Raw genomic sequence first — 20,833 nt, forward strand, 5'->3', positions numbered from 1 at the left:
TGTACCACCACCACCTTTAAACCTTTCAAGTTAGATTGAAAAAGCTCTTCTTTTCCCATGATAGAAGCAGTAGTATTTACTAAGTCACTGAAATCCTACTTTGCAAAGGACTCACAAAGCTATGAAGTCGAGTATGACAGTACAACTCCTTCTGGACAGAAGGAAGTCCTAGTATCTCCAAAGCACTTTTCTTTGTAGTAAGATGGGTTCATTTCATGCTTCCCACTCCTGAAAGACTAAGGCATTTGCAACTCTACTGAATCCCAACATACCTGGCTACTAATAAATCAGCTGCAGAAGGAGAAACTGCAGAGCTCAGCAGGTCTGATTTCAGGTAACAAGCTGTTTAGAAATGAAACCAAATCACTTATTTGGTAACATAGATAGATAGATAGATAGATAGATAGATAGATAGATAGATAGATAGATAGATCACCACAGTATCACACAGCTCGCAGCTCAAAAAATACCTGTTGTATACTACAGCAAACCTACATCCAAAGCAACCTGTTGTATACATCCAGCAAACCTACCTTCCTCCAAATGACACAGAACATTACTAAACCATGCCAGTTTCTTTCACGACTCAGAGGTGTTCTATTTCATCATTCAAACCTCAAGACCATGGCATTTCAGTGCTCACTGCATCTAGGAACTTTTCTGTGAAGCCACGGCATACTTTGGTCTCTGGGAGAAACAGGGATTCTAAGCATAAACCAGAGATGCCAAAGAACCTAAGATTCAGATCTGTCCTACCATCTTCAGCCAGTCCACTACCACAGGAGCTCTCAGGAGCTCTGCAAAAGCATTTCATAGACATTTGTCTGGTTAACATTTTGAACAGGATTTTTTTTCCTATGGAGTCATTCTTCCACCATTCTGATCCCATGGCAGACCATGCCTACTCCCCAGCCTCTGAAATCCCATAACAGAGGTACAATGTCTACGTCTGTGCTCAAGCTAACTAACCAAACCAGCTCTGGAGAGCTTTTGCCAGTCAAAACAGGGACATTCACCAGCACCCTCAAGGACTGCAGTTTCTTTTGACAGAAGAACTCTGACAGAAAGCATGCAATACTGACTCTACTGCAGGAACTATACAGTCAGCTGCATGAGAAAGGAAATGCACTCACCCCTGCGCTCCTCAGATCCAAAATGAATGACAGCAGTTGGGAAAAGGTTAGCCTGCAGCAAAAGGGGAAAAGAAGGTATCACTGTCTGTAGGTGCTTTCACAGTTCACATTAGAGGCAGGTTAGACAGCTACAGACAAATTCATGGAGTTCAAGGCAAGTGTTACCAAGGGAAACACAGAGCAAGAGAGTCAAAGTTATTAAATTTCATTCTAAAAACAGACACTACTGCAAGCTCAGGCTTAGATTTTTTAAAGGGTATGATATGCAGAAGATTAATATGATATGGTATAACCAGCTATTCCAGAAAGGATTCTGAAAAAATAACCATCATATTTATTACATACATTATTTGCCAGTATAATACCACATAAAGAATAACTAGCTGAAACAATTCTGTTAAGCTTTAGGGAAGCCTTATACTAAGAGACAGGTAAAGAAACCAATTCATTATGGTGTAAGAGGCAAGTACCACTATAGCCAGAAACTGTACAGCAAATGTTAATTAATGGTCTACATTTTCCCTGGCAAAATGGTAACACTAAACTTGTCATACTGATCCAATAAATAAATAACCAGATAAAAGCAAGGCACTGCCCCACTTGGTATCACTCATACGTGCTTGGGAACTGTGCAGGGCAGACTGACTGCTCTGCAGTTTTCTTGAGCCTCTGTTGCCACCATCAGCCCAAGCTGGATACTGGAATGATGGTCTTTGGACCCAATCCAGCAGAGCAATTACCAGAACTCAAAAGAACCCTGATCTTCACAGAGGAGGCTGTGGACTCCTGCCTAATATGGAGACTAATAAAATTGTATTAACTGAAGGCAAAATGAAATAGCTTCACCTCTCTTCCTGCCTCCAAGCTTCAGAGGAGCATATGGTGTTACGCATTTCTTTGACATTAATCCAGAGGCCACAGGAGACTGTGTCATGCAGCACAGTCAACATCACGCTAGGCTGAAACAGGACACATTTATCACTCTGCTCCAAGACTCAGCTCCTGCTAAGGCATCCAGGCAAATTCACATCCTTGCACTGACATTTTAGCAAAATAATTATTTATTAGGTCTTTTAACATTTCATTCCTCAATCAACAGGGCCTAAGGTTGCCTGCTCCAGTCACAAAGACAGCTCTCCATAAACTTTTTTAATTACAAAGTACCAGACATGGTTTAGAAATCCCAGAAAAAACTCTCAAAAGAGCTTTGATGTTCCAACAGCATTCGTCTATTTAGGAAATGGGTGCCTTAAAAAAAGGCCCCCCCCAACACACATACACTCAAGCCCTTTTACACACAACATCCTTTTCATGCCAGCTGCAAGTTGGAAAATGAGGTTTTTGTAGTGTGTTAGTGTTGGAATTTTTTAATAACCTCCCCTCTCTTTTTTTTGCCTCCCGACCAATTATCTTGGTAAATAATTAACATTCTGAAGGAGATAAGTAAGCACAGAAACTCAGAACTCAAAGCCCTTTAGTTCAAAGCCCTGCCCTTTTCTCTTCCTTTCCCTGCTGCTGCCACTGAAACTTCCTTGTCAATCAAGCTCTGGGCACACACATCAAAGCCTTATGTGGGAATGGCCCCAAGGGGTCAGAGAAAATTCATGGCAGGGCCTGTGTGAGGCACAAAGAGAGAAAGAGAGCGAGAAATACAGACCAAGAGCTAGACAGACTCACTCAACAAACGAACATATAGACAGACTGTGCCCCAATATAAACCTCTACCCTATTTACTCACAGGTCGTCAAATAACCATAGTTCACAGTTTCAGGATCCACGTTCACAACCCTTTCCTACTGCTGGCAAAACATCAGTTCGAATGTTTCGGTTCAAAATCTTAACTGAAAGAAACTTAAAGGGGCTAGACAGCAGCCCTGCAGTACACAGAACACAACATCCTTCCCAAGGCTCCTTTCCCTGCATCCCTATCCTTTCCTACGGGTCAGCCAACATGGAGCCCCTTCTTTCCAAACCTCCATCCAATAAGGTTTTTTCCTCCAATTCAGACTATTGTTCATGCACAGAACCTTTGGTCTAGCTTTCTTTGTGGGGGAATTGTCAGGTACCACCCCAACCCCAGCACTCCCTGAGGGTGCAGCACAGAAGGTAGCCAGCTACACCTCACCTGGGAATTCTCCAGCCAGTCACTGGCAGGACCTAACACTGTCCCAGAGTTTTTTGTAATCTAAAGTATTTAAATCAGCAGCTTTTTCACATGAAAAAATAAAAGCAGACCAGTAGAATGATCCACTGTCCAAGGACTGTCTTGGCGTAAAGATGAGAAGGTTTTAGTAGATTCTGTCCATGAAAACACAGGAGCCCAAAGTCAAATCCCTCAGCATTCTCTAACACACCTACAAATGTAATGATCAAACACTGGGCAGACCATCACCTGAAAACTGTATCCTCAAGTCAGCTGTTCAAATGTTTGCAGTTGTTCTAATGCATCTGACAACGTTCCTAGAACAACTCTGCAGTTCTTCACTGCATAGGGTTCCTGCAAGAACATCTGTGAATCAGAGCAGATTTTGAGAACTCTTAGGAGCCCCTGCCAGGTTGACCAAAAGAATCAAAGGATGTTCTAAACAAGTAACTAAAAAAACTCCACTCACTTATGTGCAGAGAATTACTACAATAGGACTGAGCCAACAGCCAGCTACTACACTCTGACACTCAGCATTTCTCTTTCTTGCTGCTCTGATTTCCAGCCAAAAAACCTGCCATTCTGACTGGGGAAAAAGATGCTGTTAATCTATTGAACCATAATGTTCAAATCACGCTGTCCAAGATGTATTGACAACATGCAGTCAGATTTACTGCACCAATACCTTGAAATCCAACTGAAAATGGTGTCCCATTGTGCAATTATATAGATGCAATGTAAATAAAAATACTTTGAGTTTGTGGGTTGTTTTTATTTTTGTGGGCTTCCTGTGTTTGTTTTTTGGGTTTCTTTTTTATACAGATGAAAAGCTGAGACCTAAAGAGATAACTTACTCAAGGTCACACAGGATGGCAGCAGCAGCAATGAGAACTAAGCATGCAAGTCTCAAGAACCCCATCCAAGGTTATAATCACAGGACAGCGTTCTTCTGAAGGGATTAGAAAGTGACTGAGGCAAGGAGGAAAAGAAGTCAATGTCCTGTTTATTACCCTGCTCATTTAATAAGTATCATTCTAAATGATACTTACTTTTTAAAATCTCCTCAGATTTTAAAAAGATGTAACACAGCTCCATCCATCTGCTTGGTTACAGTTGCAGAAGTTTAAATGAACACTTTCTATTTCAGAGCTCTGCAGACCAGCCTGTTACTCAAAAAGCCCCATTTAGTCTGAAACTACAGCTGAGTAACTCCAGTTTCACCCAGAGATAGCGAACAGCTTCTCGGACACTGCAGTGGTGAGCGTGGTTTGTGACAGCACGGCAGCCTGGCTGTGGAGTGGCCCTGGGGCTGCTGCATCTCACATTCCACGATAAAAATATCCACTTCAGAACAACAGTCCCTGGTGAATCCAGCTGTGATAGAGCAGAGAGACATTTCTGCTTTGTTTTACTGCATGTTTTAGTAACTTGTTCTCTAGAACACAGAAAATATTTCAGGCAGAACCCTCCCCAAAAAACACCTCAATACTTCCTGTTTCTCAGACATACATATGCAAAAAAATCCTAGAACAGAGTATTGCAGATGATGCGCATTGTTCTCGGGAAGCTGTTCTCTTCTCTGACAGCAATAATGTCAGCCAGGCAGAGGCTGCTGCTGAAGGGAGCTTGCAGCTGCCAGAAGGAGCAGCATTCTTTCCATTACACAATCCCAGAAGATCAGAGTGCCACAGGTCTGCTGCTAGACTGCCGTTAGGAAGATGAATAAGAACATAAGCACTTCAAAGGACCACGCGCATGGAAGGAGAAACCCAAGCTACCAACATGAAATACTGCATAGTACACACACCCCAAACACATAAACTAGCTCTTGGAAAAGTCAACTGGAAGGCCGGTGGATCAAAAGTTTCTCCAGCAAGACTGCACAGCATTGCTGAGACAGAAATAAACACCACGGTCATGGTGAAAGAGGCAGATCAAGCGGTTCAAGTTTATAACCTGAGAACAAAGCTGCCCAATGTGGGCTTCAACTGCCAGAAGAGATGGATATTCTGTGGCCAACATGGAGGAGATCTCATCCAGCTAGGGCAGGGGACCCTTGAAATTCATAAGGCAAAGATAAGATTTAAAAACATTGTTTTGAGAAGGCTACTTATGAAGGCATCCAAGTACAAGGAGCATTCATTGCGACCTTCATAGCTGAGATCAGAAAGATCCGGCCTTCAAAACTGACCGTAGCAGTGAACATTTTGGGCAGGATTTCCTCTTCAAATTCAGTTGTGCAAGGAGCCTCTCGCTGGACCGAAGAACCCAGCTGTCCTGGAAGTCAGCATCATGAGGAAAGCATAAGTAACAGACCTTACCACAAAGGGAAGGTGAGGTTGCTACCAAATGCAGTCAGATGATAAAATCCGGGATGGAGAAGACCAAAAGTTTCAGGTGAATGCCATCCTCTGTGCTGGATGAATTTCAGTATTAACTGCAATTTTCTTTGCCAGTGAGTGCAATAACCACAAGGCCTGCCACAGGAAATGCCTCTGGTGGACTGACTCTGATGAAGTAATTTTTTCTGAAATTGCATTCAGGCTCTTGCCAAAGGGGAAGGCTTCGTACTGCCCGAGTCACAGTCAGGTTCACTGAAGAAGCCTGCCAGACATGCTGCCCAAACTGGCATTAACGAGCAGGATATGGAACGAGAACCAGAGACAAAGAAAGGAACAAACAGCTCATCTGGATTTCTGCCTCATGGTATGTGACAGAGGAAACACTCAGTGCACTCTAAGATCTGACTAGAAGACCTAAGTATTTGTGTGGAAGCCTGTGGATTCCTGTAGCTCCTCTGTAAGCAGAGGATGGCCTCCTGCCCTCTCTGCTGCCTCGACTTTTCCAGTGACTGGTACTCCTACTTTCTGCTAAATCTTTCCTAGTATTAACACAGCAACCAATGATTTTTTTTCCACTAATCCACCCCAGGAAAGCACTACAAAACTGCCTGTTTCTGGGAGGAGAAAGAAGCTAAGAAGCAACTCTGAAAAGCTCAGACAGCCTAGAAAAAACACAAACAAGCCACTGGAGCTACAAGGAACCCAAAGCCAAGTGCTACAACAGGGAAGCCTGTGGTTGATCAGCTCTGGAGAGCAGAACATTATAAAACACTTCAAGGGACATGAGGAGAAGGCCGCCAGCAAAAACAGCAACAACAAAAAATCAAAGCAATGCCTTGAAGTCTTTATGGGTTCCAAAAACTCCACATTGCTGCCAATTTGTGTGTTCACTATACTGTAAATACACACAGATTTTGGGAGCATTCACTTCAGACAGTTCTTTCATTCCAAGTATCTTGGCAAACAAGTCAACAACAGTTGTCTTTTTTCCTGGTTTTGCTAGCAGCATAAAGGTTCTCCCTTCATTGTAAGTGATCAAATGTAATGAATGTGGTGCCAAACTTGTCAACTTGAATGGAGGGAGAGGGTGGAAAGAGCAGAAGTATTGGTAACATGGTATTCCACCATCTGCAGTCACTTCTGCTATTGGCTTCAGCACAAATTTCAGTAATTTATAAATATCTGAATGCTCAGATGTGCCCACATTACTGCCTCAGACACCATCCATTTTTCCTTACCAACAGCACCAACATAGTCTTTAGAGTGGAGGATAACCTACTGCTAACTTAGGACCTGGGATAACATGAAATTAAATGTTGGAAAAAAATCCAGAATGGCTAGATACACTGCGGTAGTACCTGCTTTGGAAAAATCAAGAGTCAGGTTATGTGCAGGCATCTCTGCAAGGGGAGCACATCAAGTGCCAAGCATCCCAAGAGGCCACAGCTACCACAAGTGACATGCAGCATTTGGGGCAAAAGTGGTCAATTTTGGCAGTTGCATGATACAACCTGAACCCTTAAAGAGATGTATTACCCCTAAAGGCAAATTTCTTCCAGAACCTTTCACACATCCTCCAAACCCAACAAAGACACATCAAAAAACTTGAGCAATTAGTTGTATTGTTACTTTACCCAAGCTCTTTTTCCTATATGTCTGGAAGAACTGCATACTCCGCAGCACTTCATTCACAGTCACATCCTATGCACCACAACACTGTTATTCCAGAACAAGCTTTCTCACTACGGGGGTGCTGTTTCTCACTACAGGGGTGCTGCGTACTGCCAGGTCACCTTAGAGCAAAAGCTCCTCTATCCCCAGCCCCAAAGGCACATTATTTTACAAAGTACCTTAACCATCTCTCTCCTGTCTTTACAGCTTTGTCCTTTCACCTCCCTCCTTCCAGATCAGGGAAGAGAAGGGGAGCTCTGACTAAAGTACAAGACGTTTCCCTTCCATGGACACAAGATGAATGAAAAGGGAAAGGTCTCTACAACCCCCCCTGCACAGAGCCTAGCCCCACGCAGGGCAGAGTCAGGCACAACAGCCTGCTCAACAGCACTCGGTTCCACAGCCAGTGGGGACCCTTGGCCCACAGAAACCTCTTCCCAGACTGAACATTTCTCAGTTTGGAAGGCCACAGCCTCCTGTGAGAAGCAGTGAGCAGGTCCCACCCCCAGTGCTGCCCCTCCTACCCCAGTACCACAAAGATTACCTCTTTCGTTCTTATTTCTGCTGAGAGCCCCGAGGCTCAGGCAGTGCAGCCTCATTGGGACAGACACCTCCAAACACGGCATCCAACAATGACACAGCGGGCATGGACACAACAGCTGGAGTGATTCCCACACCTGTCTCTGTCTCTGACCAGAGCAGAAAGGCCCTTCAGCCCCTTTCTCCCAGGCACCCCGACCCCAGCAGAAGGGAAAACTTACCCAAGCAGGAAAATTATGGCATGGGGCCTGCACTAATGTGCTGCAAGTTAAAGAGGAATAAGGATTTACGTTGGTTAACAGCAGCAAAGCTTCTCCCACAATCAGCCAGGCCAAACAGGGATAAGGCACCATCCTCACAGGTCAGAGTTCTGTGGTCTTTGACAGCAGTTTGGGGAACCAGAAAAGCATGACAAGTTCTTGTCAGGAATTGTTTCTTTCATGTTTGATGCTTCATCCAAGTAAAATGTTTATAAACACACAGAATCATTCCTGCCATAACAGACCGTGACCTGAAAGGGCTGAAGGGCCCCCAGCAAGGGACACAGGCTACACAGCCACTGGCATTAAACACAGCTCTCCCAAGGACAGAAGAACCACAGGCAGAGCAGAAGTCGATTCAATCCAGCCAGTACCCTAACAGTGAACAAAAACCAGATGAACAAAAAAGAGTATCCTTGCTTATAAGTGATTAGCTAGCAATGGTTTTCAGTTTAGAAGCTTTCCTGAAAAGGTTTCTAGATATTAAGACACACTTACTAAATATCTTCCTTGAACTTGTCCAAATTTCTCTCAATTCACTACATCCTTTCAGGATATGGCACCCTGTGACAAGGAATTCTACGCCTCAGTTTTCTGACACACAACCAACCACCTTCTTCCATCTATTCTAGCTCCTGCTTGCCTCACTTGATGCCACTCATACTCAAGAACTCAACGCAATTCCAGCTTCTCCTTGGCACGTTATTCCCTTTCCAGTCACAGCTTTTACAGACTGGCAAGTCCTGACCTAGTCAGTCTTTCTTTGGACAGGAGACATTGCAGATCTCAGATGAACTTCATTCCCCTTCTCTGCACTTTCAGAAGTTCCTTCTGAAGATGTGAGACCAGATCTGGATGTTATTCAGACAAACCCTGGTCCGTACACAGCGATGTTCTCTATTTTGCTCTGAATACTTTGCTTTTGGAAGGAGGCTGTTTTCGATTTGACTGCTATTCAGTAATGAACTGATGATTTCACCACCTTAAGACTTTGCTGCAAAGCCATAATGATCAATGCAAGAGCTCACTGAGCTGTGTATGAAGCTCAAATTACTTTCCCTGCACATCATCACATTTATCTATGTAGAGCTAGCTAGATAAGCCAAAAATGCAAAGCCATGCAACTGTCAACTAATGTGATAGTAATCTCTTTGTAATGTCATGTCACAATCCCTAAAAAATATTCTAAGGATGAGATTTTACTTGCTTTCCACATTTGGCAAGTAATCGTACAGATTCTATATAGTTAATATTGTGCTTAAAAACTCCATTTTACTTTAATTACACCCAAATTTTCAACATAACCACTAGTTTAATTTGACTATGGTGTGATTACACATGGCATGAATAAAAACGTATGTTAAATCAGGTTTGGATTTGACACCCTTTATCTTAGTTGGACATTATTCCTCTTTCATGGTGACAGAGAGGATATGAGAAATGAGAAAAAATATTTTCCTTAAAACAGTCCATTTGCAAAGAATTCTCCACTTTCGAGCATAACATCTTGAGCAGCCCCAGTTCTGTATCAAAGCCAAGGCTTTGCACCTTTGCCATGTGCCACAGCAAGCACTGCAGTCCACGGAAAGCCACTGCAGACTGGAGATGTCTGACACTAACATCGACCAGGTCCTTCACAAAGCTGTGATTTCTAATGAAGTCCCTAAGACTGGCCCGTAAGGCACCTCCAAGTCTTCAAAGAGCACTAATTTAACATGTGTTCATGTCTCAGGGAGCTGCCACGAAGAATGAATTTCACAGTAAATGTCACAACTAGGAAACCGGGAAATTGCCACACGTATAACAAGCACCAGTAATGGTGCCAGGTACAGAACAAAGGCTTTAACGCAGCAGATTAAACAAAATTCCTGCCAAAAGGTTTCTTATTTCAAAGACAACGAGATGTAATTATTCCTGTGGTGTTTTTACTGAAAAAGTCATGTTTCAGGAGACCTCCAGAGAAACATGAGATGTGCACTGAGAAAGAGAAAATAAAAGAACACTACTGCAGGACAGGGGAAGCAGGCAAGGAGTAAACAGTAAGAAAGACAGTAAGTAGAGGATTTAGAACATTTTAGAAAACAGACCAAGGTTAACAAGGGAGACCAGAACCAGCATCAGAGGATCATCAGGAGGCAGACACAGGTCTGAATATTCAATCATCTAAAAGCATCTGCATGTGTATTTCTTCCACATGGCCTGGTCAGCAAGTTGTGGAACTTGGAAAACTCCATTGCAAATAACTTCCAAGGCATGTTAATCACTACCTAATTCACCATGCTGCCTGAAAAGTCCTTTCCTCTATCCCTCTCCCCACCCCAGCCTTTCTGCTCCCTCAAGGGCATCAAACAAGAATTCTCACTGCTGCTGAGTGAGCCTTTACTCTGAAGGATCTCTGGTGCACCAGTCTGGAATGGTCCATGCAGTTCTGAATGACAGAACATTTTAAACAGCTTGAGTCTGGGGCAAAGTAACTGGCAAAATCACTCAATTGCTCCTAATGTAGATGTGTGACCTCCACAGCCAGTAGTCTCTGGCCAGGGACATCAAGAGCACCTTATCTGACACTTGCAAAAAATCTCCAGGAATCTGAATTTGAACACCTGTATTTCAGTGTTTTTACAGAAAAATTACAAAAGAGAATGCATATCCCTCAGTGCACATTGACTCTCCCGTAGTGATTTCAAAGAAGTCAGATTTTTGTCTAATATGGCCTCTAGCTCCCACTGTAGCGATTGAAAACAGTTCCCTGTCCACACTGAGTCTCATCTCTTACTATCCTAGTCCAGCTACAGATAAAGCACACTCAGCTCAGCCCAGCTCTCACAACAACATTCCAGGTTAACTGCAGTGTGTGTACCAAACAATGTGAATCCCCACCCCTGCCCCAGTGTGCCTCTGCCTATTGCTGCACAAGGTGGACCTCTTCTGGTGAAGAGCTTGTGCTCCAAAACACCTGGTTCCACTAGCCTGGGCTGAGCAGAAGCCTACAGCATTACCCAGCTTCTTCTAAAAGTAACTAAAGCCTGAGGCAGGGTTAAGGGGAGCACAAACCAGAGAGAATCAGAGCCCATGTGTGAGTCCTTACCTCAAACAGCGTCAGACTTTCATCGTTCAAGATGATTCTGGGAGGTGCAACAACTGAAGTTAAAAAACAAGTTATAAAACAGGACCACCTAGCAACAGAAGATCAAACAGAGGTATGGGAGGCATCCCTGCTCTCTGAAGGGGTGACACATTCATATGCCCACAGAGGCTGCCTCTTAGACAGAAGCATAACACAGCTAAGGGAGCAGGTTACACCTTCTTTGCACTGTGAAGCTGTGTTTTAGGGAAGGCATTCCCTTCCAGGTCATCTCTCAGGCATCAACATCCCACAGCTAGAAACAGGCATTATAAAGTAAGGCCAAATATTACCAACAGCACTCACACAAGTAAAATGGCAACTCTGCATCGGCAAGGTGGCTTCTTACAAAGTCTCTCAAAATGCCAACTGTGGAAAAAGGAGAGAAAGGTTTGCTAAATTACATTTGGTTCTTCAAATGTAACAGCAGAACTTGTAACAGCAGAAATGCCCTCTAGAAGGTATGGAGATTGCCATTTACTCCAAAGTACACAGTTGCTTGCATAAATTTCTTGTAGAAAAAACAAACAAAACAAGTCACTTTGATGTGCTGGTCCCTTGGGAAAATCTGAGGATGCCTACAAAATTATCCAAAAATGTTTGTGCAGGTAACCATGGCTGACAGCTGAAAATAAGAGGATCTCCAGTAATAACAGTAAGAACTACTTGGTGCATGGTCTGATTGCCTTTTGTGAACTGACAGAACCATAAAGGTACATCCTCTCTTAGTAGAGTTGCTGAAGTTGGTTTTTTTCTTCCTTCCTGCTTTTTGGGGTAGGTTTTGGATTGGGGAAGGGGGTGAAAAATGTTTTACACACTAACTGAGAGGAAGTCTCCAAATACATCCCAGTAATACATCATTTAGACACAAACGAGGGGATAGCAAGTGGGACAGCTTCCTGTCCACACAAGGACAAGTATTTTGCCATCTCCACCAAGCAGCCCTTAGCTAACTGAACTAGCCCAAAGTCCCTCCTTAGTCCATTCAGGGCCCTACAAGGACAGTGTAACTACCTTCTGCTGCTTCTTCAGAGCAGCTTTATTTTGCCAGGCAACAGTGTGACCTGTTCAGACACACTCCCACTATGTGATTGATCGGTCTTACCAGTCTCAGTGGGATGGAAGCAGCCCTGCAGAACGTGGCGGTCTGGAAAACGAACTCTCACCACCACCTGAAGCAGAGACAACACCCGTCAGGACAGTGGTTCATCCTGCTCTGTAACACCTGTCCTTGCCTCAGAACCTGCAAGTTGTTTATTTGTTGGTTTTCTTTAATGGGGAGATCTGAGGTATGTACAGGGACAGAAAAGCAACCTGGCTGACAGTGCTGTGCACCTCCTCAGGGAACAAGGGCTGTCTGGCTTTCAGAGGGGCACAGGAGCTCATCCGTCAAAGCCCTGTGATGTGAAATGCAGCAGCACTTGATCAGAGGGCAGGAGCTCCCTGTGCTAAATGATGCACCATCACCAAAGACAGACCCTTATGGACAGGTGCAGACAGTTTACTGGCATCCTAATGTGTCCACAGCAGTAGGAATCCTCCTCACACACCCCTGACCTTTGTACCTCAGCTTGGTCAGAAAGCATGGCACTTGGAAACTGCACAAGGATCAGAGTTACCGAGCAAAATAAAACCAACTTGTAACATTGACTCATTTAACTTTCAATGAGTTTCTAACAAAATGTCTACAGAGAGCAGGCAGGAAGGCTCAGTCATGCAGACTGATGTGCACACCACAGAAAGGTTTGGAGACATCTGGAACAGAACAGAAGCAACTCTACTGCCTGTCACTCAACCAGTGACATATTACCATATTACAGTACAGCTGTTTTCACATGGCACAGCTGTTATGCAATTAATAGGGATGGGAATTTGAAAAATCTCCCTCTAAGTAGCTTAAGGGCCTGTTAATCCCAAGGTACTCAATCCCCAAGTTTGGACTAGCCAGAGGGACTGGAAAATGAACAAATACTACCTTGGGGTAACGCTCCAACTTCTCCTTCAGCTGGGACTCCTTCAAGGACTTTGTCATCAGTGGAGCTTCTTCCAGGCATTTCCTACAGACATGGGAAGAAGGCGAGTTGCCTGTAATTTTACAATGTATTTTTACTTTATTAAGCTAGCAGGGCTGATGAGAACTGCTCAATTGTTTGATGCCTCTCTCACAGCATTTTCCCTACCTCCTGAAACTACTGAGCATCAGCAACAATACTATATAAAATTATTTTATTGTACAAGTTCATGAGAGCAGATGCATGAAAAGATCCTAAGAGGACAGGAAAGTCTGCTTAGACTACTCAAGAAGAGGTGGACTTATTAACCCAATAAACCAGAGAGAGACTACGGTTGGACATGATTACTCCACAGGGGCAGAAGAGCTACTGAACTTGAAAAATGCTAGCACAAAAAATTAATAAGTATTAATTAGCAACAGGGGGAAAAAAATTTAAAGTTTCAAATCATTCAAGAACTGGCATTGTAGATGGCTATTAAAATAAATAGTGGGTACAAAATAAAAATCTACTGGTATTTAAGAGGAAAAAAATAAATAAAAGAAAACAATTACATATTTTCCCATAAGCAAGGAAACTAGCTTAGACCCAACAGATCCCATGCTCAGCTTTAATACATTTTCTTTGTATCTGAGTAACTGATGTGTAACTTGCCTTTATTTTTATCCCTGGCTGTAAGGGGAAAACATCAGCAAATTTGGAACTTGGGTCTTTTTGGGGGGCCACTATTCCAGTAATCCCCAACCAAATGACTCTACATTTGTACCACTAAATACTCCAGACCCACAAACAGCAGAGCAATTTTCAGGCCGTATTCTGTGTACTCAGTGGCCTGTGGGAAAAAAATCAACTCTAAGTAAAAAGTTCAACTTGGACTTGGCTATAGCATAAAAGAGACTGTTTCACAGTTCTGGAGAGTTATTGCAATGTTTAGAGGAATGCTTTGACCCACTTGAAACTAAATACTTTCATGACATTAATTTCTTCAAGGAACATACAGACAGCAAAATGGTGCTGTGACAGGAAGGGCAGTTTATCTTCTTCTGAGTTTTTACTGAACTGAAGTCTCATGAAGTAAAATCATGAATATTTGAAAGCAAGCTACCTGAACAGTGCAATACATTGTTAGCTTCCTATAATTTCCATATGTGTGTGTGTGTATGCCTCTTCCAAACATTCTCAGGTCTTGACTTGTGGCTAACTTGGTCTTTCTGAAGAGGTCTAAAAAGGGTTAATTCTGTTACTTAGAAGATAAGGTGTTTCTTACCGGCCAAAAATAAAACAAGCTCTGTTGATGACTGTCACTCTGCTCAACAACAGGACACAGCAAATCTCACCCACAGCAGAAAGGGAACTTGCCTCTCATTCTGCAGCTGTGCCAAACGTTTCCGTACATCATCCACTGTCACTTCAAAAAATTCATCAGGAAGCTCTTCTGGGCCATCAGGAAGTTGTTCCAGTAGGTCCAGGTGACATATAAGGGGCTCACGCTCTACAAGCTACAGAAAAAAAGTGAGCTCTAATTAGTTTAAATGCATTGCTCTGCTTATCTTATAAGGTTCCTGAAAAAGAGTAAAAGGACAGTATCTACAAACTGTCTTTTGACCTGTTCAGCTCTCCAAACTAAACCACTGCAGGGTTTCATTGCACACCTTCCAAAATTTTACCCTGGTTTCTTGTGTGCAGAAAGATCCCTTAAACAGTGAAACTCTTTTGTTTTGCACTTACAAAGTGAGAGATCAGCCTTTGCTGCAACCAGAGCACACAGATCCAGGAGAGCAGTTCTCTCTAGGTATCAGCTGCAACAAAGGTACTTAAAACATTTGCTGGCCACCTTCCCTACACAGCAGAGCCGAGAGCAGGCACTCCAAGCTGCACACAGACACCTTCTCACCTGCCCAGCAGGGCACAGAGAGCCTGGCTGCCTGCTCCCCCAGCCTCCAGAGCCCAGAGCTGGGTGTCATGATGAAAAACCTTCCAGTGCAACTGGGCCTAGCCTACAGCTGTGGCTGCACTTACGAAAAAACCAAAACAAAACAAGCCAATACCCACAATCCCCTAAAAAACCCAAGCCGGAGCCCCAAACACTGAGATCAAGAGCATTTGCCTTCTCTGCAGGCAGCAGGATTTTAATGGATACCTCCCCAGGAAAGGCTATGGGCTGGCTACTGTCTCTTTTGCCCAAAGCAGCAGCTGTGCCTGTGTGAATACAAACCATGACCAGAGTCAAGCAATGGAGAGGCAGCTACACCTCCTGGATCTCAAACAAGCCAAACTTTTTAAATTCCAAAACTGTTAAAAGGAACAAAGCTTGCAAACAGACAAAGGTGTCCTGAAGGCTACAGGAGATGCAAGGAGGACACAGCTCGTGCTGAAGAGGCTCACAGGAACAAAAATTTTGGTAGTTAATCCAGCATTTCTTCCTAGTCAGCTGCCAGCTTAACAATGCCACAGGCTCTGTGAATGAACTTGCTGCCCATTTCTTCTCTCCCCGTTCTCTCATACACTCTTTCCAATCCTAATTAACACCCAGATGTCCTCCCTCCATCCACTCACCCCTCCCCCAGGCGCTGGCCACTTGGGAACAGGAGTCTTCTCAATTGTCTAAAGTACAACACAAATTACAAGGCAATGTTCACTCTACTTGTGGGCACTAAAGGGTAATTTGAGAAATTAAAAGATCGAGGTTGTGTGGGTGGGACCTTTGGCTACTTTTAGAAAGTTGAGCAGGGTCAGCCCTAACGAGCGGGTACAGGAGCCTGGCTGCAGCTTTCCCCAGGCCCGGGGTGGGGTGGGGGTGCCAGTGCTGCAGGAAGGACCCCAAGTGCCCAGGACCATCTGCTGGGAAGCAGGTCGCACCATGATCCAACCACTGCCCACTGATGCTCCAGTGAGGGCACATCTGTGTCAGAGGCCAGAGGAGAATTAATCAGGCCTCCCCAAGAACCCAGTGTACTTTAATCTCCTCAAACAGGCTTGAGTTTCATTTCATTCTAAACATGTAGTGAAAACAGATGACTTCTGAAAAAACCCAAACCCAAAAGACTGAGGAGGCATATCCTGTGGCGTGTTGTGAAGGGTGCTAGGATACGATGGAGAGAACTCCAAAGTATCCAAACTCTGCATTAGCAAATCCTGAAGTTACCATTTAGAATTGGCTCAAACAAGGACTTTAGTTAATCCCAACAGCAGTGGGATTCCACAGGGAAAGGGCCAGCCCCCATCCAAATTATGGTGACAGTTAATGGCATCTGCCAAGGCATTGGGAATCACAAGATGGCACAAGGCAAACATATATTCCAGTCCTAAGTGTTCCCTCTTCTTTCTTGCTGTGGGCTCCAACAATCCTAAAGCGTGGACAGAATCCAAAAATTAACTTCCCACAATGATTATGAAAGAGACTCCAGGAATACTAACCCACTTCCCAGCCCACTGCACATGCAGTGTTTCCTGCAACTGCGATAAAAGATAACCATCGCCTGTAACAATAAATGGCCACCACAGGGATGTTCTACTTTCCAATATGTAAACAGCAAGCTGTGCATTTTGCTGTCCTATTTCTTCCAGAGCCAAAGCTGCTGTGCTAAGGTTTGGCATCTTCCTTCTTCAAAGTCTATTGTTCCGCCAAAGCTGAAATGTCAGGCACTTTCCACCATGAGGCTGAAGCCGTATGTTCACAGCAGCATCTACGGAAGTGCAGCCTATGTGACAAAGCCAGGTGTCAGGAAGAGTGCAGCTCACTCTGCAGTCACCATCCTGCTCCCAGGGAAGCAGGTAAGCTGAGGAAAACTCTTATGATTTAAGTGAAACAGGGGTCATTGTGCTTTCCACAGCAGCGAGCTCTCCCCAGAGACCCACTTCCTCCCCACCACCTCTGGGAGCTCTAATCTCATGCTGAATCTGGTTTAAAGTTACCTTCTAATAATTAACATTCTGACATCAAAGTCAGCTTGCAGCTGTCTGTAAACCATCTTTAGCCCAAGAAACGAAGGGATGCCGGCACAGATTTTATCCAGCCTCTCTTCAGCTTCAAAAACCACACACAGGCAAAGCATTAATGGGAAGATTCTTTTACAAAAATGGACCTTTGATGTTTAAAAATAATTTGTTTTGTTTTGGGTTTTTTTTTTCCTCGGGACTGAAAAAGGACAAAAAGCAGATGCCATGTGGCTAGCCCTACTTGGCTGTTGCCGCTGGGAGGAGAGTGGAAGATGGCAGGAGTGGAGGAGGGAACAAAATGTAATCAATCAGCAGCAAAAGTACCAGAGATCAAAGGGCTTGAAAGCAGCCGTCAAAATCACATGCTGTTTAACACAAGGACACAACTCCCCCAACAGAATCTGCAGCTGCTTCCAAAGCTGCTCTCAGAATGGAAGGGCGGCTGGCTCCAGAAGTGGTTTGAACTGGACTGCAACTCTGAGAAAGACATTGCTTCATGTGAGTCCTTCAGTCACCACCACTCAGCCATGCCCAAAAGCACAGCTACACATCAGACTATGGAGTCAGTGAAATGATGGAGCTCTGCCTCTCCCACCAGTGCACAGAGAAGTGTGGGCAACGAGACTGGTGAAGGGTACCACCACAAACCCAGGCACTTCTTCTCCCTTCCCAGACACAGCAGAAACTCCTCCTTTCCAAACCCCTCATAGACAAGAGTGCAACTGAAGCAAGCAATGGACTGGACAAATAACCCAGCCTACTGTTTAATTCTCCACGTTAAGGGTCTGCTCCAAAAGGTTAAATAACACTGATCGGGCAGACCCAAACATGTTTCTAATACACTCAAATATTCACCACTGCAGGTTGGCATGCCCTCTTTCTGCTAACTTGTGCAGTCCATAACTGCTCCAGATTCCTTCCAGGGTCTGGCTTCTGTTCCTCAACAATTCAGAACTCATCAAAAATAGGCTGCAACCACAAAGAAGTCAACTAAGGTAGAGTCTCTACGTCGACGTGAAAGCATCCACAGTCTTGCTAAATTCCTCCTGGACTAAGCATCCTTTGAAGCTCCCCAGGCATCCTTTCTCTCTACTTACAGCTTTCTATTGTTCAATCCTGGCTGGATCAGACCAGAGCAGATTCAAACCTCCAACTCTAGGAGGTACCAAAGAGTTGGAAACAACAAAGGGGATCTCTGAAGATGAAAGGCGGCCCCAGTGATGAGCCAAAGGAGCAAGAAAAGAGCTGCTCACTGAGAATCCAGAATGGGAAACTCTCAGTGCACAATAACAAATTAATTAATTAATTATTAATTAAACAGCTCCTGTACTTCATGCTATGCTACTTGCCAGACATACCCAGTCTTCCTGAAGGCATTCAATTCCATACAGCTGCCCTACAGAAAAGACAGTTCAATGTCATTCCCAGGAGACTCTGGAACGGCATCACAGCACTTTTCAGCCATCAGTTCTGGTACCTCAACATGGGTTCAAGCACTTTGACAAACAAAGTTTGATTTCAGACACACCAACAATGGTGAGATGTGCAATCTGTCTTTCTGGGAGACAGAGACAGGTAGACTACTTCAGAGGCAAGATATTTTAGATTAAGACAAAAACCACTTCTATAAGCAAGCAGAAATACAATAGGACCAGGATGGGAGGTTTCTGCTTCATCTGCAATACTAAGAAAATTAAGTCACAGGGTCAGGTAACAAAGTGGGCATTTGTTCATGAAATCTGTGGCACTGAGGTGCAGGACCTTCTGGACTGTGATTTAATGTAGCTGCGTTGTTTCTATTGCCTAACTCTGGACAGCAACTTCTTAAACTCAAATCCTTCCTACTTCCTTTCTAAACTCAAGCAGAACTGTGTCATTAAGGCACCAAATCCTGTGACAAAGGGAATAAGTCCTAAATCTGGAAACATCTTTTTCCTCATGGGAGTACAGCCTCAGGCAAGGCAGGATAGAAAAAAAAGCCCTTGTTGCCCAAACTGCAAATACATTTTCCCTTACCTGTTCTTGCTCCTTTCGCAGTTCTTGGCTGTTCTTAGACTTCTTTGGCTTAGAAGGACCTCCAGGGCTTGAAAAAGTTGTTGGCAGCTTTGAAGATGGTGCAGCTACAGGAGAGTGCTCCAGATGCTCTCCATCTCCAAAAAAAGGGACAAATGGGGTAGGCTCAGGCTCTGGGGAATGCCACAGCTCCTCCAAGCTAGCATGAGCATCTTTAATCGAGTCTTGCTTGTGTGTGCAGCTGTTTAAAGATATAGCCACATCCCTGTGCTCCGAGTCCTTTGGAAATGTGTTTGCTTGAGGTAGAGGCACATCCATTGCTTCTTCCATAGAGCCTTGCCTCACTGTTGGCTCATTACAAGGCACCGTGGCACCCACAACTTCCTCCCCACCAGATGAACTGCATTTCTTCATGACAACTCTTGAAGAAGACACCAAAAGGAATAAAAATAAAATCACAATCCTAGTAGCACTAGCACTGCCCTCCCTATTCTCAACGTGTCCATGACACAAAGACAGCAGCTGACTCAAATACACCCTGATTTAACAACTTTCTTCTTCCAGATGCTTACAGAGAACAAGCTCCATTTGCTGTGAAGTGTGGGGTAGAGGGTCAGGGGGTTGTGCAGAACAACAGAACAGGGACCCACTCCTCTGGAAGAAAACTGCCTTCTAGAGAAAACCAGCAGTCAGTTGTAAAGCCTAGCTTCTAATCTTGCTTGCCTTCTGTATATACCGCAAAGAGCTGGTCAGGAGATCACAGAAAGGTTGCCCCTGTCCCAAACTCACCCCCCAGCAGCAACCAGGGCCTGCAGCAGCTGGGAGTTAAGTGCCTGAGATCCAGAGCAGGGAAGAATGAAGTGCTAGCTGATTACCCTCTCTGAGAGACTTTTAACTTTGAATTGTCTGTTCCACTCAAAGGAGGAAGACAAAAAAAGGGAAAAAAAAGGAAACAAACAAACAAGCTCTTTTATGACTGGTCAGTGCCAGCATCTGCTGCTGTGCTAAGCACATCTGGGCAGCAGTTTGAGATAAACAGGCAAATGCAATAATTTCTGAATGCCGCAATGTTTTAATTTGGTGTCTTTTCTTGTGACTTTTCTTTTTCTTTTTTTTTTTTTTTGTCTTTCTTTTGGTACTTGAAATACAATAAATTCACCATCAGAGTGGAAAGGGAAAATAAAGAGCCCAAACTTTGTTTCTCCCAACCTGATAATGGCATTGCCTCCAATCAGGCCAAGTGATTTCAGTGTTGTCTTCTCCAGGGCATCTTTTCCTGATATCTACAACAAAACCAGAGGAGAGTAGTTATGGCCTCTGATTTCCCAGGAAAGCATGTAAAGCTCTTTATAGAAAGAAACCTGTATCCAAAGAAACACCACACAACACAAGAAACAGGTGAAAACACACTCCTGCAGTTGAAAATCAGGCCTGAATCCATCTGTATCAACTTGTACTGTTTCACCAAATTCACAGCTTATTAAATCATCTCAATGGAAGGTGACCTACATATATTTTCATCCCATACACACATCCAAGTGGGATCCAACTACAGCAAAGCTACTTTTCTGTCAGGAGTTAAACAACAGGCAACATCTGAGAGCTGCAAGACAGATGATTTCCTCACATACACCTCCTATCTGTCCGTAATGACCT

The 20,833-nt window shown here is 44.0% G+C and overlaps 1 protein-coding gene across 1 annotated transcript in view; it reads right to left on the reverse strand.

Moving 5' to 3' along the window:
* Positions 1-20,833, reverse strand: part of ASPSCR1 (ASPSCR1 tether for SLC2A4, UBX domain containing) — a gene marked incomplete at its 5' end in the record, with an annotated part of 35,259 nt that overhangs the window by 4,017 nt on the left and 10,409 nt on the right. Inside the window, 9 exons of the mRNA XM_084218662.1 lie at positions 273-342; positions 1,134-1,185; positions 11,178-11,230; positions 11,520-11,582; positions 12,319-12,385; positions 13,189-13,270; positions 14,585-14,724; positions 19,181-19,598; positions 20,387-20,460. Coding sequence (XP_084074788.1) covers positions 273-342; positions 1,134-1,185; positions 11,178-11,230; positions 11,520-11,582; positions 12,319-12,385; positions 13,189-13,270; positions 14,585-14,724; positions 19,181-19,598; positions 20,387-20,460 — 1,019 coding nt within the window. The remainder of the gene's footprint in view (positions 1-272; positions 343-1,133; positions 1,186-11,177; positions 11,231-11,519; positions 11,583-12,318; positions 12,386-13,188; positions 13,271-14,584; positions 14,725-19,180; positions 19,599-20,386; positions 20,461-20,833) is intronic.

This window comes from Fringilla coelebs (assembly GCF_963513975.1).
Source record: "Fringilla coelebs genome assembly, chromosome: 19".
Classification (NCBI taxonomy): domain Eukaryota; kingdom Metazoa; phylum Chordata; class Aves; order Passeriformes; family Fringillidae; genus Fringilla; species Fringilla coelebs.